General features: G+C 40.8%; 1 protein-coding gene across 3 annotated transcripts in view; it reads left to right on the top strand.

Moving 5' to 3' along the window:
- The window catches only part of TRMT11 (tRNA methyltransferase 11 homolog), a 77,406-nt gene that overhangs the window by 42,385 nt on the left and 16,748 nt on the right, over positions 1 to 18,273 (top strand). For all 3 annotated transcript variants that reach the window (XM_044289114.1, XM_044289115.1, XM_044289116.1), the window contains one exon: positions 16,389 to 16,509. In XM_044289114.1, the coding sequence (XP_044145049.1) occupies positions 16,389 to 16,509 (121 nt within the window). The remainder of the gene's footprint in view (positions 1 to 16,388; positions 16,510 to 18,273) is intronic.

Consider the following 18,273-nt stretch of genomic DNA (forward strand, 5'->3'; position numbering starts at 1 on the left):
TATACAAAACATTGAGACAATTCCTAAGATTTGCAATACAGACGAGGGGTCACATACAACATTATCAATTTGTATGTCTCCCTTTTGAAATTTCCTCAGCGCCAAGAGTGTTCACCAAGGTCATGGCGGAGGCAGTAGCAGCCCTAAGATAAGAAGCAATCAGTTTCTAGTGATAGCGGACAACAAGATCTATTACAAAATGATTTACAGAAAGTTCTAAACCACCTCCAATTGTTAGGGTGGATTATCAATTGGGAGAAATCAAATATTTCCCCAAGCAGCCGGAAACGTTTCTGGGGATACGGAAAACTCCCTAAAGTGGTGACTCATAGACAGCAATCTAAAGAAGGGAATATACTGGAACCAGGAACGTCCTGTTAGAATCACAATGGACGCCAGTATTCAGGGTTGGTGGACTGTAGTTCAGCAGGAAACCTACCAGGGCAAATGGCCACTCCTCATAAGACAACTATTCTCAAACTTCAGAGAACTACAAGCAATTGGGGAAGCTCTGAAGAAGACATCACATTTATCAAAACACCGCCATGTTCTAATTTATTCGGACAATTCAACAGCAGTATCCTTCATTCAGCATCATGGATGGACGAGACACAGTCCACTTCAGAATCTAGCAAACAAGATATTTTCTTGTGCAGAACAAAATATAATCTCGATCTTGGCAGTCCACCTAAAAGGTTTAAACATAAAAGCAGATTACCTGAGCCATCATGTTCTGGACTCGGGGGAGTGGACATTATGCCCAGAAGCATTTCAGCTGATAATAAGAAAGTGGGGCAAGCCATCAATATATCTTTTTGCCTCCCGGAAAAATCGTCAAATAGATAATTTCTTCTCCCTCAACCCGAGAGATCTCCTGACTGCGGTGGATGCCTTCAATCAGGACTGGACATCTTGCCTAGTTTACACATTCCCGCCCATTCCTCTATTTCCCAAGGTCCTTCATAAATTTGAAAGAGAAAAATGTACCTTGATTTTGGTAGCTCCATTCTGGCCCAAGAGGAGCTGGTTTGCACTGCTAAAGTCACTCAGCATAGAAGCCCCCCTTCTACTACCTCTGAGATCGGATCTGTTGTATCAAGGGCCCATTCTCCACCCGATATTAAAAATCCTAAAGATGTCTGCCTGGATTCTGAAGAATCCATCCTCTTAAAATTGGGGTTATCTAATAAAGTGGTTTCCACCTTACTCCTTAGCAGGAAACAAAATACAAACAAGGCGTATTTTAAAGTTTGGAGAAAATTTGCCTCTTGGTGTGGGGATTCATTTGCCCAATTTAAACCCAACATATCAAAGATCTTGGATTTCCTTCGGGACAGATTAGACCCAGGGCTTTCTCCTAATACCTTAAGAGTTCAGGTTTCTGCATTAGGGGCTTTATATAGTACTAGTCTGGCAGAGTTTCCCTGGATAGCCAGCTTCCTGAAAGCAGCAGACAGGCTTAGACCAACAATCAGAAATATGGTAGCCCCTTGGAACCTTAACACAGTCTTGTCAGGACTAACTTCCGGCTCGTTTGAACCATTAGAATCTATTTCCATAAAATGGCTCACCTTAAAAAAAAAAATTTTTGTAGCGATAACATCAGCAAGATGAGTCTGTGAACTCCAGGCCTTGTCTATTCGGGACCCTTTCCTCAGTATTTTTCAGGACACGCTAGTGTTTAAGTTAGATCCCAGTTTTTTACCAAAAGTTGTTTTTACTTTTCATAGATCACAGGATATAGTAATTCCTTTGTTTCGTGCCAACCTCAAAACTGAGCAAGAGACTAGGTTTCATACCTTGGATGTTAGACGAGCAGTATTAAGGTATCTTAAAATGACAAAGGATTAGAGAATTGACAAGAACCTTTTTGTCCAATTTTGCAGACCAAATAAAGGTAGAATAGCAGTGAAAAGTTCTGTTTCCTGCTGGATAAGAACAGCTATTTCAGAAGCCTATAAAGTGGAAGGGAAGGAAGCCCCTTCTTCTCTTAGAGCACACTCTACAAGAGGCATGGCCGCTTGTTGGGCAGAGAGTTCATCAACCTCTCTACAACAGATTTATAGGGCAACAATCTGGAAAAGAGTACATACCGTATTTATCGGCGTATAACACGCACAGGCGTATAACACGCACCTTCATTTTAAGAGGGAAATTTCAGGAAAAAAAGGGTAGCTCAGAACTTTTTTTTTATTAATATTATTACCACTTATAAGGTAAATATTGTAAAAGGATGACACTTATGGGGCTCTGTGGATGACACTTATGTCATCCACAGATCCCCATAAGTGTCATCTACAGATCCCCCATCAGATGGATCAGTGTGGAGAGAGGAGGCGGGGACACTCATGGCGGGGCCCGGTGCAGTGACTCTACTCTAATACACCGGGCCCCGCAACTGTTAAACATTCAATCTGATCTCTTGAAGACGCGCTGTACGGTACTTACTGTAGTACCGGAGGTATAACATTAAGACGGCGCAGACCGGCATCTCCCTCGGTCATGCGCCGCCTGTCTCAGCTCCCTCCTGATGCGCTGCCTGCCCCAGCTCCCTCCTCATGCGCCGCCTGCCCCAGCTCCCTCCTCATGCGCCGCCTGCCCCAGCTCCCTCCTCATGCGCCGCCTGCCCCAGCTCCCTCCTCATGCGCCGCCTGCCTGCTTATCTCACTTTATGAATGAACAGGCAGGCGGCGCATGACAGAGTGAGCTGGGGCAGGCGCCGCATGACAGAGGGAGCTGGGACAGGCGGCGCATGAGGAGGGAGCTGCGGCAGGCGCTGCGCCGTCTTAATGTTATACATTCGGTATGTAAAAACATGGCTTCTTAACATTATATCAGCGTATAACACGCATACATCATTTTCCCCCTATTTTCAGGGGGAAAAAGTGCGTGTTATATGCCGATAAATACGGTACTTTTACCAAGCATTACAAGTTAGACATTTTTATTAGCGAAGACATGGCCTTTGGACGGAAAGTCCTTTGTGCCATCGTCGCCCTCTAAAATATTCTTTGTTATTTCTCAGGATGTGGTGTCATGGAGATGACTAGGGAAATGAGTATTACACTCACCGGTAATCCGGTTTCCTGGATATCTCCATGACACCACATACTTCCCACCCATGTTTCTTTTTAGGACATAGATTATATATTTTTTGTTTTCCTGAATCTAAGTAATTTATTATCCCTTTATCATGGTTTCGTGGGAAATAGACTGGTGATGGAGGGGAAGGGGTGGGATTTAAACCTCTCTGTGTAGTTTGTCTGATCACATGACCCTCCATCAGCGACCATCTCTTGGATAGGACCTCTGTGTGGACAGCACAAAAGACTTTGTAAACATGGGGATATAACTTATGAAATATAGAAAATAGTGTAGAATTTCAATAAAGGCTATATTAGAAAGTGTCATGTAGTCATCTCCCTTATGCCGTACTGCAGACAGGTGACAGCAGGGAGGCTCATGCTCCAGCCAATTGTCTTACAGCCACATAACACAGGGAGGATGAGGAATGGGACATAGCTGAGCTCCTGTGACACGCAGAGAACGTTTCTTTATACAGTATATCTCTCTGTTTTAATTGTCATATCAGACAAAATATGATCAAGGGAATGAAGGAGATAAAGGGAGGGTCTGCTAGGATATTAATTTATTTTTACGCATTTTTTTGCATCAAATTTTTGATTAAAACTTGGTGGTTATGCCCACTTCTGAGTGAAGTTGAAAAGTCATAGGGCCAGATTTATCACTAGGATACACCTCATTCGTAGTATGAAAGCCTTGCCACTTTCCCAAAAAGAGAAGCAGGGCCAGCAGCCCTGCCGCATTGATCATCTTCTACTCCAGTGTCCAGGCGCACGGACTTGAGGATGTTTGGTTTGTTCAAATTTGGTGCAACCTGCTTATTAAATGTGATATTTTATGCTTTCTACATTTTCTGTGTTCAATGTTCCTTAAAGGGGAACAAGCATTTGCAAAACCATTCCTTCCCAATCATTGGCATGATAACCTTCCCATGTAAATGGGCCCTAAAAAATTTTTGGATTGACTTTTTTTTATAGCATTACCTATCAGTCAACTCGAAGACTTGCATCTTTCAGTGAGTATATTGGCTAGGATCAGAAGAGTGGGGGTTGCTCTCTTAACTTACAACTTGAGCTTCTTTTCAGTGTTGAAAATAACTGTTATAGTCACGTCAACACCAGGTTTTTCTTTTATCTCAAATCTTTGATCACCTCAAGTGCTGTATCATCAGTTTACATCCTGATGGGTATACACAAACATCCTGCAGTATGACTTGACGCATACACAAGGCTTTTCTACTAAAAAAACAAACAAAACATCTTCCCATCTTCAGAATAAGGAGAAGATAAAGTTATGAACAAGCCACAAGTGTTTTACATACAAACATTATTTTATTTTCCATTATCATAAATTGTTAGCCAAAACGAGATAACAGCAAGTCATAAACTACCATTTTCTTGTCCTGTCAAAATAAGTGAAGCTTAAAGGGGGTATCCTGGAAAAGAGAATGATGACCTATTAGTGGGGATCCAAGTCCCCACATTCCCGATGATCAGCCATATCAGAGAGGCCATGCACTCACTCTGGTGAGCGATGCAGGCTACACGTAGCTTTCCAAGGACAGCGCCATACATTGTATAGTCGCGCTGCTTGGAATTGCGCTCAGCCCCAGTGACTTGAATAGAGCTGAGCTGCAAGTAGGCCATGTGACCGTAGTACAGTGATGTCACTTGCCTAGGAAGAGGCTATGGTGCTCAAGGACTCCTCTAACAGATGATAGGTGGCGGTCCCAGGTGCAGCACCCCCTCAGATCTTATACTGATGACCTATCGTGAGGATAAGTCTTAAATATCTTTTCCTGGAAAACCCCTTTTAAAGGGGTTGTCTCACTTCAGCAAATGGCATTTATTATGTATGATATTAAGGATTATATACTGCTCGTTTCCATGGTTTGACCACCTTGCAGTCCAGCAGCTGTGGCCATGCTTGCAAACTATAGGAAAAAGCACAAGCCTATGTGCGCTTCCACGGTCCCAGCCATCAGAGAGGCAGACACTTTTTCCTGTAGTGTGCACACACGACCACCACTGCTGGATTGCAGGGTGGTCATAACCATGGAAACAAGCAGTGCATATAATGTGATGGAGAAAATGAAGCCAGCCAGCGAAAGAAGCAATGGATAATAACAAAACATTAGTAAGTGCCTTGTATTAGCTTTCTGTACATGGTGAATGACACTTGCTGAAGTGAGAAGACACTTTTAATGTGCTTTTCCAAGGTTCCCCAAAAGGCCATTTCAAAGAGAGGTTTACTTTAAAGGGTTTCTGTCGCCAGAATTAACCCTACGCCCCCGTTACTCCAGAAATATGACTTTTATATTATGCTAATTAGCCTCTAGTTGCATGCTGTCTGCAGGTTACACTGCACGTTCAGCGGGATAGGTTCCTTAAAGGGTTTCTGTCACCAGAATTAACCCTATTAAACTAGCTGACATTAGTAGAGGATCCGTTCTCCCACCTCTGGCCACGCCCTGCTACACTAGATTGACAGGACCAGGCAGCGTTGGTCTCCTACTGCCGGCCCTGTCTGCCGTGGAAATCTCGTGCCTGCGCCGTCCCGTTCAGTATTAGGCGCAGGCGCAGTGAGTGAAGGGAGCTCGACGGCTTCCTCACTGCGCCTGTGCTGAATACTGAACGGCGCAAGATTTCCACAGGGCCGGCAGTTGGAGGTGAAGGCTGCCTGTCCCTGTCAATCTAGTGTAGTAGGGCGTGGCCAGAAGTGGGAGAACGGAGCCTCTAGGACAGGCATCCTCAAATTGTGGCCTTCGAGCTGTTGTAAAACTACAACTCCCAGAATGCCCTGCTGTAGGCTGATACCTGTAGGCTGCTCCTAGAGGCTAATTAGCATATTATAAAAGTTATATTTCTGGAGTAACAGGGGCATAGATACAAGTAGGAATAGGCTAGTTAGGTTCAGCTGACATTAGCACATCTCTAATGTCAGCTAGCTTAAGGCTGAGCTAACACGGGCGAGATTACCACGCGGGTTCAATGCGGGAGGTGAACGCGTTGCATCCGCACTGAATCTGGACCCATTCATTTCTATGGGGCTGTGCACATGAGCTGTGATTTTTCACGCATCACTTGTACATTGCGTGAAAATCGCAGCATTCTCTATATTGTGTGTTTATCACGCAACCCTAAGCAGGCCCCATAGAAGTGAATGGGGCTGAGTGAAAATCGCAAGCATCCGCAATCAAGTGCGATTTTTACGCATGGTTGCTAAGATGACAGTCTATTCACTGTATTATTTTCCCTTATAACATGGTTATAAGGGGAAATAATAGCATTCTTCAATACAGAATGCATAGTAGAAGGTCAATTGAGGGTTAAAAAATAATTAACTCACCTTCTCCTCTTGATCGCGTAGCTGCCGGTCTCTTCTTACTTCTTTAATCATGAGCTGCCAGCTAAAGGACCTGTGGTGATGTCATATCACATGGTCCAGTCACATGATCCATCACATTTTTTTTTTCGTTATGCCATTCACTGGGATACTTTTTTGTTATATTTTAATAGTACAGGCATTTTTGCACGCGGCGATGCCCATGATTTTTTTTTTGTTTATTTATTTTGATTTTGGAGAAAAGGGAATGATTTGAATTTCAATATTTTTTTATATATATATTTCCAAAGTTTTTTTTACTTTTTTTTTTTATATGGCCCCAAGTGGACTCTAACTTGCAATCATCAGACTGCAGATTGTGTAGAATAGTGGAATTTGCTCCATTATTCTATATAGAAATGGGTATATTACAGTTCAGTGCTGCCACCTGCTGGCCTGAAGTGTAATATACAGGTAATGAGTACAGGCTCAGACGCATTACCAGCCTAGAACACTTTCTAACTTTGCCTTTAGACTGATAAACAGATCTTGAACTAGTTATGGGAAGTATTCTATATGAGTATCAGGAAAGAAGGCAAATTCATCCTAGAGCTGTGTCATAGCATATCATATACACTGCTTACAGCCTAGCAAGTACAGCATTACTTGCATCAAGCCATTTTGCCATATACAAAAGATTTTAGTTAAGTTTTATTATAGATTAAATGTTGGATACAAAAAATTAACTAAAGGAAAAATGTACAAATCTCTTTTGTGATTTGAACCTGAGACCCTATGTTGGAAGGCAGAGCACTTACCTCCAGGCTATTGAGAATAATGGTTTTCTATGCTGAGAAAGCTAATAAATACAGTATTACTGGTTTCTTCATAGGCATAATATACACTAGGCTGTAAGTAGGCAGGCATTTTTTCATCATCACATTCCAAGAGCTATAACTTTTTTTTATTTTTCTCTGGATTTAGCCGTATGAGGGCTTGTATTTTGCGGGACAAGTTGTCGTTTTAATGGCACCGCATAACTACTGATGAACTTTTATTAACTCTTTTTTTTTTGGAGAGATGGGAAAAAAAAACAGCAATACTGCCACAGTTTTTACGTTATAAGTTTTGCAGTGTTAATTTTTCAGCATAAATAACGCAATAACTTCTTTTTTGTGTCAGAACAATTATAGTGATACCAAATATATAGATTTTTTTTTCCACTTTTGCACAATAAACCCTTTTAAAAAAAAATAAAAAATATGAAAATGTTGCCCCATTCCCCATACGTATAACTTTTACATTTTTCTATCTATGGAGCTGTGTGCGGCTTGATTTTTGCAGCTTTTTTTTTTTTTTACTGGAATCATGTGGGGTACATACGGTAGTACTCTTTGATCACTTTTTTAGTTTTTTTTGTGGTAAATAAGCAAAAAAAAAACCCAGCAATTCTGTAATTTTTTTACAACATTGTCCATATGGAATAAATTGCATGGTAATTGTATAGTGCGGGTGATTACAGGTGCGATGATACCAAAAATGTTGAGAGGATTTTTTTTTTTTAGACTTTTTTTAAGCTTTGCTTTTAACAATGTACTAGTTCCACAAGTGGACTTTCACAGGCAATCTTTTGATTGTCTCTATAATACACTGTATTGCTTATGGAGTACAGTGTACTATACTATCAATACTATACTGACAAACGTCCAAAAGGCGCAGCCTGCTAGGCTTGCACTGCAAGCAGACCTTCATTAGGCCCCAGGCTGCCATCCGAAGATGTGGGCACCCTGCAATCTCACTTGCGGTGCCAGTGGATAATAGAGGGAGCTCCCTCTAAACCAGTAACAGGTTAAACAGCCAATATGGGTGCTTCTGTCGGTCCAGGCCGCTACAGCAGGAGCTTGGCTCTCCGCTGCTGGAAACCCTTGCAACCCTTAGAATAAGTTGGTGTAAAAATGCAGCGGCCTAGCCTAAGGCCCCTTAGTGACCAAGGTATGGGTGAGTACTAAGGGGGTTAATGGAGAAAAAAGCAATGTTAACTTTTGACCGACATTGTCTTATGTATGTCCAGCTGAAAGGGGTTGTCCATCCCTAATGATTTTTTTTTTTTTTAAGTAACAAAAAGAGTAATTCGCCCCTGCAACATCATACAACAGCCCCCAATGTGCCGGGACCCTCAGAGGGAATATACTTACCCCACTCCAGGTCCCTGCACCGCCGCTGCTGCTTCTCCCTGTACACAGATGAAAACATGTGATGTTGGGGGGAGGCAGCCAGTGGTAGAAGGGGATGAGCCTCCCTAGCGTCACCCACAATGCTAGGGAGGCTTGTCCCCGCCTGCCATTGGCTGCTCCCCCCGACACCAGATGTTTTCATCCATGTACAGGGAGAAGCAGCAGCGGCGGTGCGGGGAACGGGAGTTGGGTAAGTATATTCCCTCTGAGGGGCCCGGCACATGGGGGGGCTGTTGTATGATGTTGCGTAACCCCTTTAACACTCTGCAGCTGCTTCAGTGACTATACTTAACCAGTCCCCTGCGTGTCTCTCTCTTTCTTGTTCCACGATACATGACATGTAGCCGCTACAGCCAGTTACTGGTTACAGTGGTCACTTGATCTTTGTACCAGGAGAACAGAGACCAGCGGTGGACCGGCAGTGTGTTGGCACTAGAGTGGCAGCAAAGAGGTAAGGCAAGTATTGCTCCTTTTGTTATTTTGACACCATTGAAAACTGTTTTTCTTTTTAGTAATGAGGGTTAGACAACCCATTTTGTAGGCTTACTACACAAAGCACTAATGGAATTATTGGCCTTTCACCCAGTTCCCACTGCTTATGAGAAGCATCCAGTAAACATTTACAGAAATTATTATTTTGTTGTTTTTGAATCATTTAAACATTTATAATTGTGTTGAAAATGAAATATGATATTTACTAATGAAACTTACTGATGCGCAGGCATAATATAATTTAAATAAAATAAATTATGCTGGATTATAATAATTTGCAGTATGCAATTATTTCCATGATGGCAAAGATATGTCTCTACAGGTGGTCACTGTTTGTCTTAAAGGGCTTCTTCAGTATTCTACATCCATGGTCCTGCCCTCTGTAGCCATGGTCTCCCAAGATACTGTCACGGGCTCAGTGCTACATAAATCAGATTTCAGTTTGCAGAGAAAATGAAATAATAGATCTGGTTACATGCAATAGGTGGGTAGTTTTATGCATGAGTCCCAGCGTATATGCTTATATTACACTACAGTTGTGTCCTTCTTTACCTTTTTGCTTGTTTCAAGATATCTTGAGGTCTATGGTGCAAGATGACAGGCTTTGCGTTTTTCAGAGTGCTCTACACAGTAATGTAAGTTTTTTTTCCAAAGTTCTTGCACCATTTATATTGTTATTGCTTAACAATCAAAAAGGTAAGGAAGGACACATCTGTAGCGTTCAGTCACTGAGCGTGTTACAGGCATAGAGAAGGTCCATGGATCCCCAGAGTGCATACATACATATTTTTTTTTTTTTAAAGTAGCTAAAGGGAACCTTGCATTAAGTTTATGTTGACCTCACTGAGGGCAGCATAAATAGTGACAGAAATGCTGATGTCAGCGGTGTGTCATTCATGAGCTAACAGTAAGTGGTTGCTGAGAACCAGCATCATAACCATTGCAGCCCAGGCCTGGAGAAGAGTCAGATCTACCGGAGAAGAGTCCTGGTTATCCATATTCTCCTGCTCTCCTCGTCCATCTGCTGATGAGTGGCAATTCTTTCCTAGTGGGACAACTCAGTAGGACACTTGTCTATCATCAGCAGGAGGTTGGGGAGAGCAGGAACTCATGAATGACCATGATTTCTTAGGTGGCCGTGACTCTTTCTCAGGCCCAGCTGCCATAACTATGATGCTGGTTCTCAGAAACCAATTAATATTATCTCATAAGTGGCACACGGCTGAAATCAATATGTCTGTCAACACTTTATCCTGCCTTTAGTGAGGTATGCAAAAAGTTCATGACAGGTTCCCTTTAGAGGCGTTGTCTGATTTGGACAACCTCTGTTATCTTTGCAAGTTCCAGTGTATAGCTGAGTGCTGTGGTTCTTGGTAAATCCTGAGTGCACCTTCATGGAGATGATGACGTACCTGTCGATGGACTGTTGATATCTGGCTTTATTAGATTTATGAAAGGCATTTTAGGCTGACGTACTACAATTATAACACTACTTGCATGGTGGTAGAATCAGGATCACACATAGGACAGAAACCGAAAGCCATCATTCAGGGGACTTGCAAAGGACTCGTCTTTGCTATATTAATTATAAACTTGGCAACAGTTTTATTTTTTTCCATGAGTTTCTCCTTAGACAAGTTGCCAGATTTTGAACCCAAACACTCATTTTCAACAGCTTTTAGAAGTTAATATTGTTTGACAGACCTGGATAAAGGGATTAGGTGCTTGTTCTGTTTTATTGCTGAGAGTAGGGAATCAGTCTGGATTAGGGATGATCAGAACATGGGCTGAGCAAGTCCAGAGAGCAGACAGGAGTATAATGGAGACAGGAAGGGGCACAAACATGGCAGCTTCTGACATAGCTTACACATTTTACAAACCATAAACCTCACTCTCAGAAGTAAAATATTTCCAAAGTATTTCTGTCTGTTTAGACTCGGAAGGAATAAATTAGTCTATCGGGGTCTTTCTTAGATCAGTCCTAGATTCTGTTCTAAAAGAATATTTGATATATCATTGTGTCTGTACCTGAATCCCTTAAGGTTGAATCTTTGACAGTGTATGGCTACCAACTGTTAGTCTGGCACCCATGTCAATTTCGAATGCTACAAGACACATCTTCTCCTGAAGCACCGAAAGAACCTCAAACCACTGAACGGTTTTTATTGAAAAGAATTTAGTGTAGAATGTCCTGATCCCAGCCACCAAATAGCATAGCCATTCGAAATAAGTTGTGTTTTTAACCTTGTGTTTTGTCAATCGGGAGTATTTATGTGACTATAATAAAACTGTGTATGGTTTCATTATATTTTGCATTGGGACATTATTTCACACTGTTCAGTGGGTATCCATATATCTTTTTTGGTTGATTATGCTATTATATATGGATCTGTGATATTTATATGGAAGCTAGTTTTGGTGCTTTGTATAGAGGCTGCTGGTCATACCATACCAATTAGTGGCCACAGTAGTCACGTGTTGTACTTGCTGGATCTGTGGAGATTGAAGAGATGAGTACTGTGAAGTACGGTGACAAAGACTGGAAACATAGTATACCTCTTGTAAACCGTACACCAAATGTATTGCAGAAATATTCATTCCACAATAATTAGCTTTTAAGTAGTAGTCCCCTACCAATCAGATGCTTGGATAGGTCATAAGTTGTTGTGCTGGCACGTCTTCTTTAAAGGTAATCTGTCATGAGAACATGACCTATTGTTTGAATCAAGTTTTTGTTAAATATATATTTTTGGTAATTTTTTTTTTCAGTTTCCATGACACTATCCATATTAAAAAAATATTAAAATTCCGTTTTCACACTGGCCACTAAGCCTAATAAAATGCCTGAAAATGACTTCAGGCAGGTTGACATATCACAGCTTTGTATAAATAATACTGGATTACTTATGCACAGTAGGTGATATCACAAATTATCTGCTACCCCCTCTAGAGATGAGCGAATTTCGTATTTTAAAATTCGTTCACACTTCGATTGTTGGTAAAGGTGAATTGCGTTATGGATTCGTTATCACGGACCATAATGCAATTCTATGATGGAATGCATAATGGAATGCCTTTAAAGGTATTCTGATATTCATTCTGTCATAATAGAAGTCTATGGGCCGCAAAACTAATCCGTCCCGTTTCCGTTATGCAGGGGAGTCCTCTGAACGAATCCGTGAACGAATTTCATAAGCGGAAATTCGCTAATCTCTAATGCCCTCCATACACAAAGACCTCTGCACAGTTCACAGCATGTCTAGAAAACTCTCCCAAAGAAGCCAGTAACTGCCACAGCTTCTAACAGAACATATGGCTGGTGGCAGTTCTGACATAAAGTGAGCACGTTCGACCAGCTCAGTGAGACGGATTAAAACTAAGGAAAAGAACAAACAGCAGGTGGCGCTATACAGATACATTTTTTTAGCCACTTCCAGACCAGGGCCATTTACCCCCTTCCTGACATGTCACTTTATGTGGTAATAACTTTGGAACACTTTTACTTATCCAGGCCATTCTGAGATTGTTTTCTCGTGACACATTGTACTTCATGATAGTCATAAATTTGAGTCAATATATTTCACCTTTATTTATGAAAAAATCCCCAATTTACCCCAAATTTGGAAAAATTAGCAATTTTCTAAATTTACATTTCTCTGCTTTTAAAACAGAAAGTGATACCTCATAAAATATTTATTACTTATCATTCCCCATATGTCTACTTTACGTTGGCATCATTTTGTCAATGTCATTTTATTTTTTTGGGACGTTAGAAGGCTTAGAATTTTTGAAGCAATTCTTAAAATGTTTAAAAAGTGTGTTTTTTTTTTTTTTGGTTTTTTTTAGGACCAGTTCAGGTCTGAAGTTACTTTGTGGGGCTTACATAATAGAACCAACCCATAAATGACACCCCTCAAACTATTCAAAACTTGTTTTAGAAATGTTAACCCTTTAGGTATTCCACAGGAATTAAAGCAAAATAGAAGTGAAATTTCAAAATGTCAAATTTTTTGGCAGATTTTCCATTTTTATAAATTTTTTCCTGGAACACATCAAGGGTTAACAACAAAACAAACCTCAATATTTATTACCTTGATTCTGCAGTTTGCAGAAACACCCCATATGTGGTCGTATACCGCTGTTTTGGCACAGAAGGCAAGGAGCGCCATATGGTTTTTGGAGGGCAGATTTTGCTGGAATGGTCTTTGGGCACCATGTTGCATTTGAAGAGGCCCTGAGGTGTTCCCACAGTGAAAACCCCCAAAAAGTGACCACATTTTGTAAACTTCACCACCCAAGGAATTTTTAAGGGGTGTAGCGAGCACTTCACTCAACAGCTGTTTTATAGAATTTTTAATACTTGGGTGTGAAAATGAAAAATTATATATATTTTTTTTTTTACAAGAAAAGGGTGCTTTAGGCCCAAACTTTTATTTTCACAAAAGATAACAGGAGAATATCCCCCCCCTTCCCCATTTGCTACCCACTTTCTCCTGAATACAGTAACACTCCAATTGTGGTTGTAAACTGTTATTTGGGGATACACCAGGTCTCAGAAGGGAAGGAGCGGCATCTGGATTTTCTAACATGTAATTTTCTGTCATGGTTTTAAGAGACAAGCTGTGGTTTCTATTGGCACCATTTTGGGGTACATTTGGCTTTTTGGTTGCCTTTTATCTCATTTTTGTGAGGTGAAGTAACAGAAAAAGCTGTTTGGTGTCAATTTTTCTTTTATTTTTTTTACACTGTTCACTTGATGGGGTAGATCATGTAATATTTTTATAGATCCGGTTGCAACGACACCAAATATGTATATTTTTTTTATTTTTACGTTTTACACAATAAAAACATTTTTAGAAAGCAAAAATCATGGTTTTGTTTTGCCATTTTCTTAGAGCCATATTTTTTTCATTTTCTGGCTATAGTCTTGTGTGAGGGCTTGTTCTTAGCGGGACGAGGTGACGTTTTCATTGCTACCATTTTGGGGTACATATGACTTTTTGATTGATATTGTTTTTTGTGAGGTCACTAAAAAAACTGTTTTGGCATAATTTTTATTAGTGATGGGGTAGATCATGTGATATTTTTGTAGAGCCAATTGTTATAGATGCGGCAATATCAAATATGTCTATTTTTTTGTACTTTTAAAAAAAAATAGAGCATTTTTAGGAAAAAAATCTGGTTTTTGTGTTGCAATTTTCATAGAGCCATATTTCTTTATTTTTCTGGCTATGGTCTTGTGTGGGGGCTCATTTTTTGCGGGATGAGGTGATGTTTTTATTGCTACCTTTTTGTGGTACATACGACTTTTTGATTGATTTAACATTATGTGTTTTGGGAGGTGAGCTCACTAAAAAATATGTTTTGGTGAAATGTTTATTCATTTATTTATTTATTTTTATGGCGTTCACCTGATGGGGTAGATCATATGATATTATTTCAAGACCGCACGTTGATTGGGAGAAGAACTCTTTAAGTTTAAACCATCCACTACGATATATAGGTGAGACATCAGGTTCACAAGTGACCTCTTCCTACAGACACCCTGTGGAATATCAGAAATCGCACTGATAGTGAAGTGCTATATTTGTTGTTCCTATGCGCTCATGTGAATATACTCACAGCCACAGATGAACATTCAGGCACACTCTCTTCTATGGACTAATCTATGGAATAATGCAATCCACTCCCATAGTGAAGTACAGTTTACAAGATTAACATAAAATTAATTTTATTTTACTCACAAATGTCCGTAAAAACAGGCATATAGATTAAAACAACCGTCCCCCAATACTGCCCAACCCGGGTTTCGTTCCAAGCTTCGTCAGGGGCGTACGAGTATAATAAAATAAATTTTAAGTGGATTGCATTATTCTATAGATTAGTCCATAGAAGAGTGTGCCTGCATTTTCATCTTTGGCTGTGAGTATATTCACATGAGCGCATAGGAACAACAAATATAGCACTTCACTATCAGTGCGATTTCTGATATTCCACAGGGTGTCTGTAGGAAGAGGTCACTTGTGAACCTGATGTCTCACCTATATATCGTAGTGGATGGTTTAAACTTAGAGTTCTTCTCTCAATCAACGCGTGGTCTTGTAATGACTGACTGTGAATTGAACCCACATCACTATTTGGACCTGCTGCAGTAATTGATTGTATCAACGGATTGGAAGCTAATTTTATCGATATTTTATATGATATTATTATAGAGCCGGTCGTTGCGGACACGGTGATACCAAATATGTATATTTTATTTTATTTTTTCTATTTTTTGTATACAGCTATCTAGAAGGCAGGGACATACAGGAACGGTCCCTGCCTTCTCTCTGGGGTGCCCTGCTGTCACTGACAGTGGCCCCCCCGCTCGGCAGCTGCACGATTAGCGTGCAGCTTCGATCTTTGAATGGACGTTCTAGACCGCCCAAGGATGTTTATAGTCGATGGGCGGTCGGGAAGTGGTTAAATAGCATAGTGGCTATGCTAAATTGATAATTACATACAATTACAAAAGTCTTTGGATCTAGGTGCTGGTTTGAAAAATGTAGAATCTGTTTTTGACACAACCCCTTTAACTAAGAATTCCTTCTAATATGTACAGTTGGTCAACTACTGGTAACTTAGAGGTTAGAACAGCTACAAAGTTTAGCAATTATCTTAATTTTATTTATAGAGTTGGCATTTTTGTGTTTTGTTGTGGTGTCCATCAGTAAGTGCCTTCATAGTGGATGGTACCTTTGAATTAGCTCTGTAAAAAGACCATTAATACATCACTTTTATTTTACTTTTGTTTCGCTACTTCTTGTTGCAGCAATGTTGTGTGACGATTTTTGTAATGATAGTTAATGGTGTCATAATGCGACATGCAAGTCGGATTTTTTCAGATTGTCCATTGACTATCAGTAAAAAAAAAAATGTTGCGCAACATAAATGTCGCACGACACGTTGCTGTGTAGCTGAAACCTTTTCCGCGACGCATGTTGCCATGTAGCCGGACCCTTACCATCAATTTCTGACAGAGGTGTGAACCAATATGTACTCCCTACTGTCACTTTCAACACTTGGTCACGAGGCACTTAACATGGCATATAGGTTATGCATCCATGCAGACCATTGAGTTTTTCTCCAGCTTTCAGTAGTAAATCTCCAGCGCACAATTCAGCGTTCATGATCTGCATGTGAAATGCTTTTTAAAAGCTGACTCTTTATGGTTGGTTGCTGATTTTACCAGCTCTGCTTTCTTTCTATTAGATATACAGAGGAGGTTATACCCCGGCACCCGTGCCTGAAACTTATTAGCAACTGTGAACAGATGCTTTCCAGCCACACGTCTCGGCGCCTGATAACAATGGAAAAGGTGAAAGAGTTTGAGGTGAGAGAGCTTAGAGGGGCGAGATGGGGAGGGGACATATTTTCCCCTTTTTTTTGTATCAGAGTGTAGTTTAATTCAATAAAGAGATGAGAAAAACTTTTAATATAATAGCACTGTTTATGAGTTCAGATTTCGCTATTTTTCTTCAGACCATTCAGCCTGATCCCACCCACTGCACTAAATTTGACCAGTCTATTAGGGTGCGGCCACACGGTCTGGTTTCCTGATGCAGATTTGGAAGCCAAAATCAGGAGTGGATCAGAAAAGGAGAGAAAGTATAAAGGACTCATGTGACTTCTCCTCTTTTTTGAATTCACTCCTGGTTTTGGCTTTAAAAGTGCATCAAGAAACCAGTAAAAAAGAAAGATATCTAATCACCAGTCTGCAAAAATGTTGCGCTGCAGGTCCGAGGAGTGTGGAGTATATATATATATATATATATATATATAGGGTTCGGACCGCGCGTGTCATAAACAGACGGTATACAAACAGTTTTTTTTCCTTTTCTCCTTCTCCTTTTTAGAAAAAAACCTGTTTGTATACCGTCTGTTTATGACACGCGCGGTCCGAACCCTATATATATATGCATCAAGAAACCAGTCTGCGATCAGATAAAAAATGTAATACAATGAGGGTCTTGTGATAAGTGCTGGATTATAGTTATTTATTGCAGGAAAAAATACTGTGCAGTGAAATCAGTGGTTAGCACTGGTGCCTTATAGCACTTGGGTCCTAGGTTCAAATCCAACCAAGGACATCTGCATGGAGTTTGTATGTTCTCCCAGTGTTTGTGTGGGTTTCCTCTGGGTACTCCGGTTTCCTCCCACACTCCAAAGATATACTGCTAGGGACCTTAGATTATGAGCCCCATTGGGGACAGTATGACGCTAATGTCTGTAAAGTGCTGCAGAATATAGAAGCGCTATATAAGTGCGTAAAATAAATATGCTGCAGGAATCAATGCACATGCTGCAGAAACAACCCATTTCACATGTATGGGATGGATTTTTCAGTCACAAACTGTTCTGCTATGAATCTGTGGCGTGAACATACCCTATAAGAGGTTGTAAGAGAATAACATACAGATCTGGTTGTTTTTTCCAGAAACGGCGCCACACATGTCCTTTAAGCTTTGCCAGGTATTGCAGCTCAGTCCCATTTATACATTTGGGAAATCATTTATTAAGCCTGGCGTTTTAGATGCCAGTGTTAATATCCCCTATAGCTGGCGGTGGATCAGCCGGAGTTATGTAGAGGCGCAGGCTCCTAGCTGTCTTACATTCAAACCTTTTTCTACACCTAAACCTGCCAGGCCGTCCCCTACCATGCCCACTTTTTTAGACCTGGCGTCAGCGGGAGAAGTCACAATTCTGGATAGTAAATGACCCCAGTTGGTGTTATTTCATTTATTCGGGGGAGAGAGATGGGTGGTTTGGTTTATGTCACTTTGGCCTAATGAACTTATGGCACTGACCAGACCACTGCAGGCAATACAGGTCTGTCACTGTGCTTTGGGTGCCTCTGAAATCCATGTAAATGCATTGACATACAAAGCTAACTGCAGCTCCGCCCTCATTGACATAAATGGGAACTGATGCGCGTACGCCTGCCTTTCTTCTTCTAAATCTGTTCACAGATTCATTTCTGGTGCTGTTGTCTGATCATTGGGGAACGAGGTGTGAGACCCCCACCAATCTGATTATTGGCCATTGATATCTAAAGAGTGCAGATCTGTGTGCAGAAAAACTTCAAGAAATCTGCAGC

Source organism: Bufo gargarizans, chromosome 4, assembly GCF_014858855.1.
Source record: "Bufo gargarizans isolate SCDJY-AF-19 chromosome 4, ASM1485885v1, whole genome shotgun sequence".
Classification (NCBI taxonomy): Eukaryota; Metazoa; Chordata; class Amphibia; order Anura; family Bufonidae; genus Bufo; species Bufo gargarizans.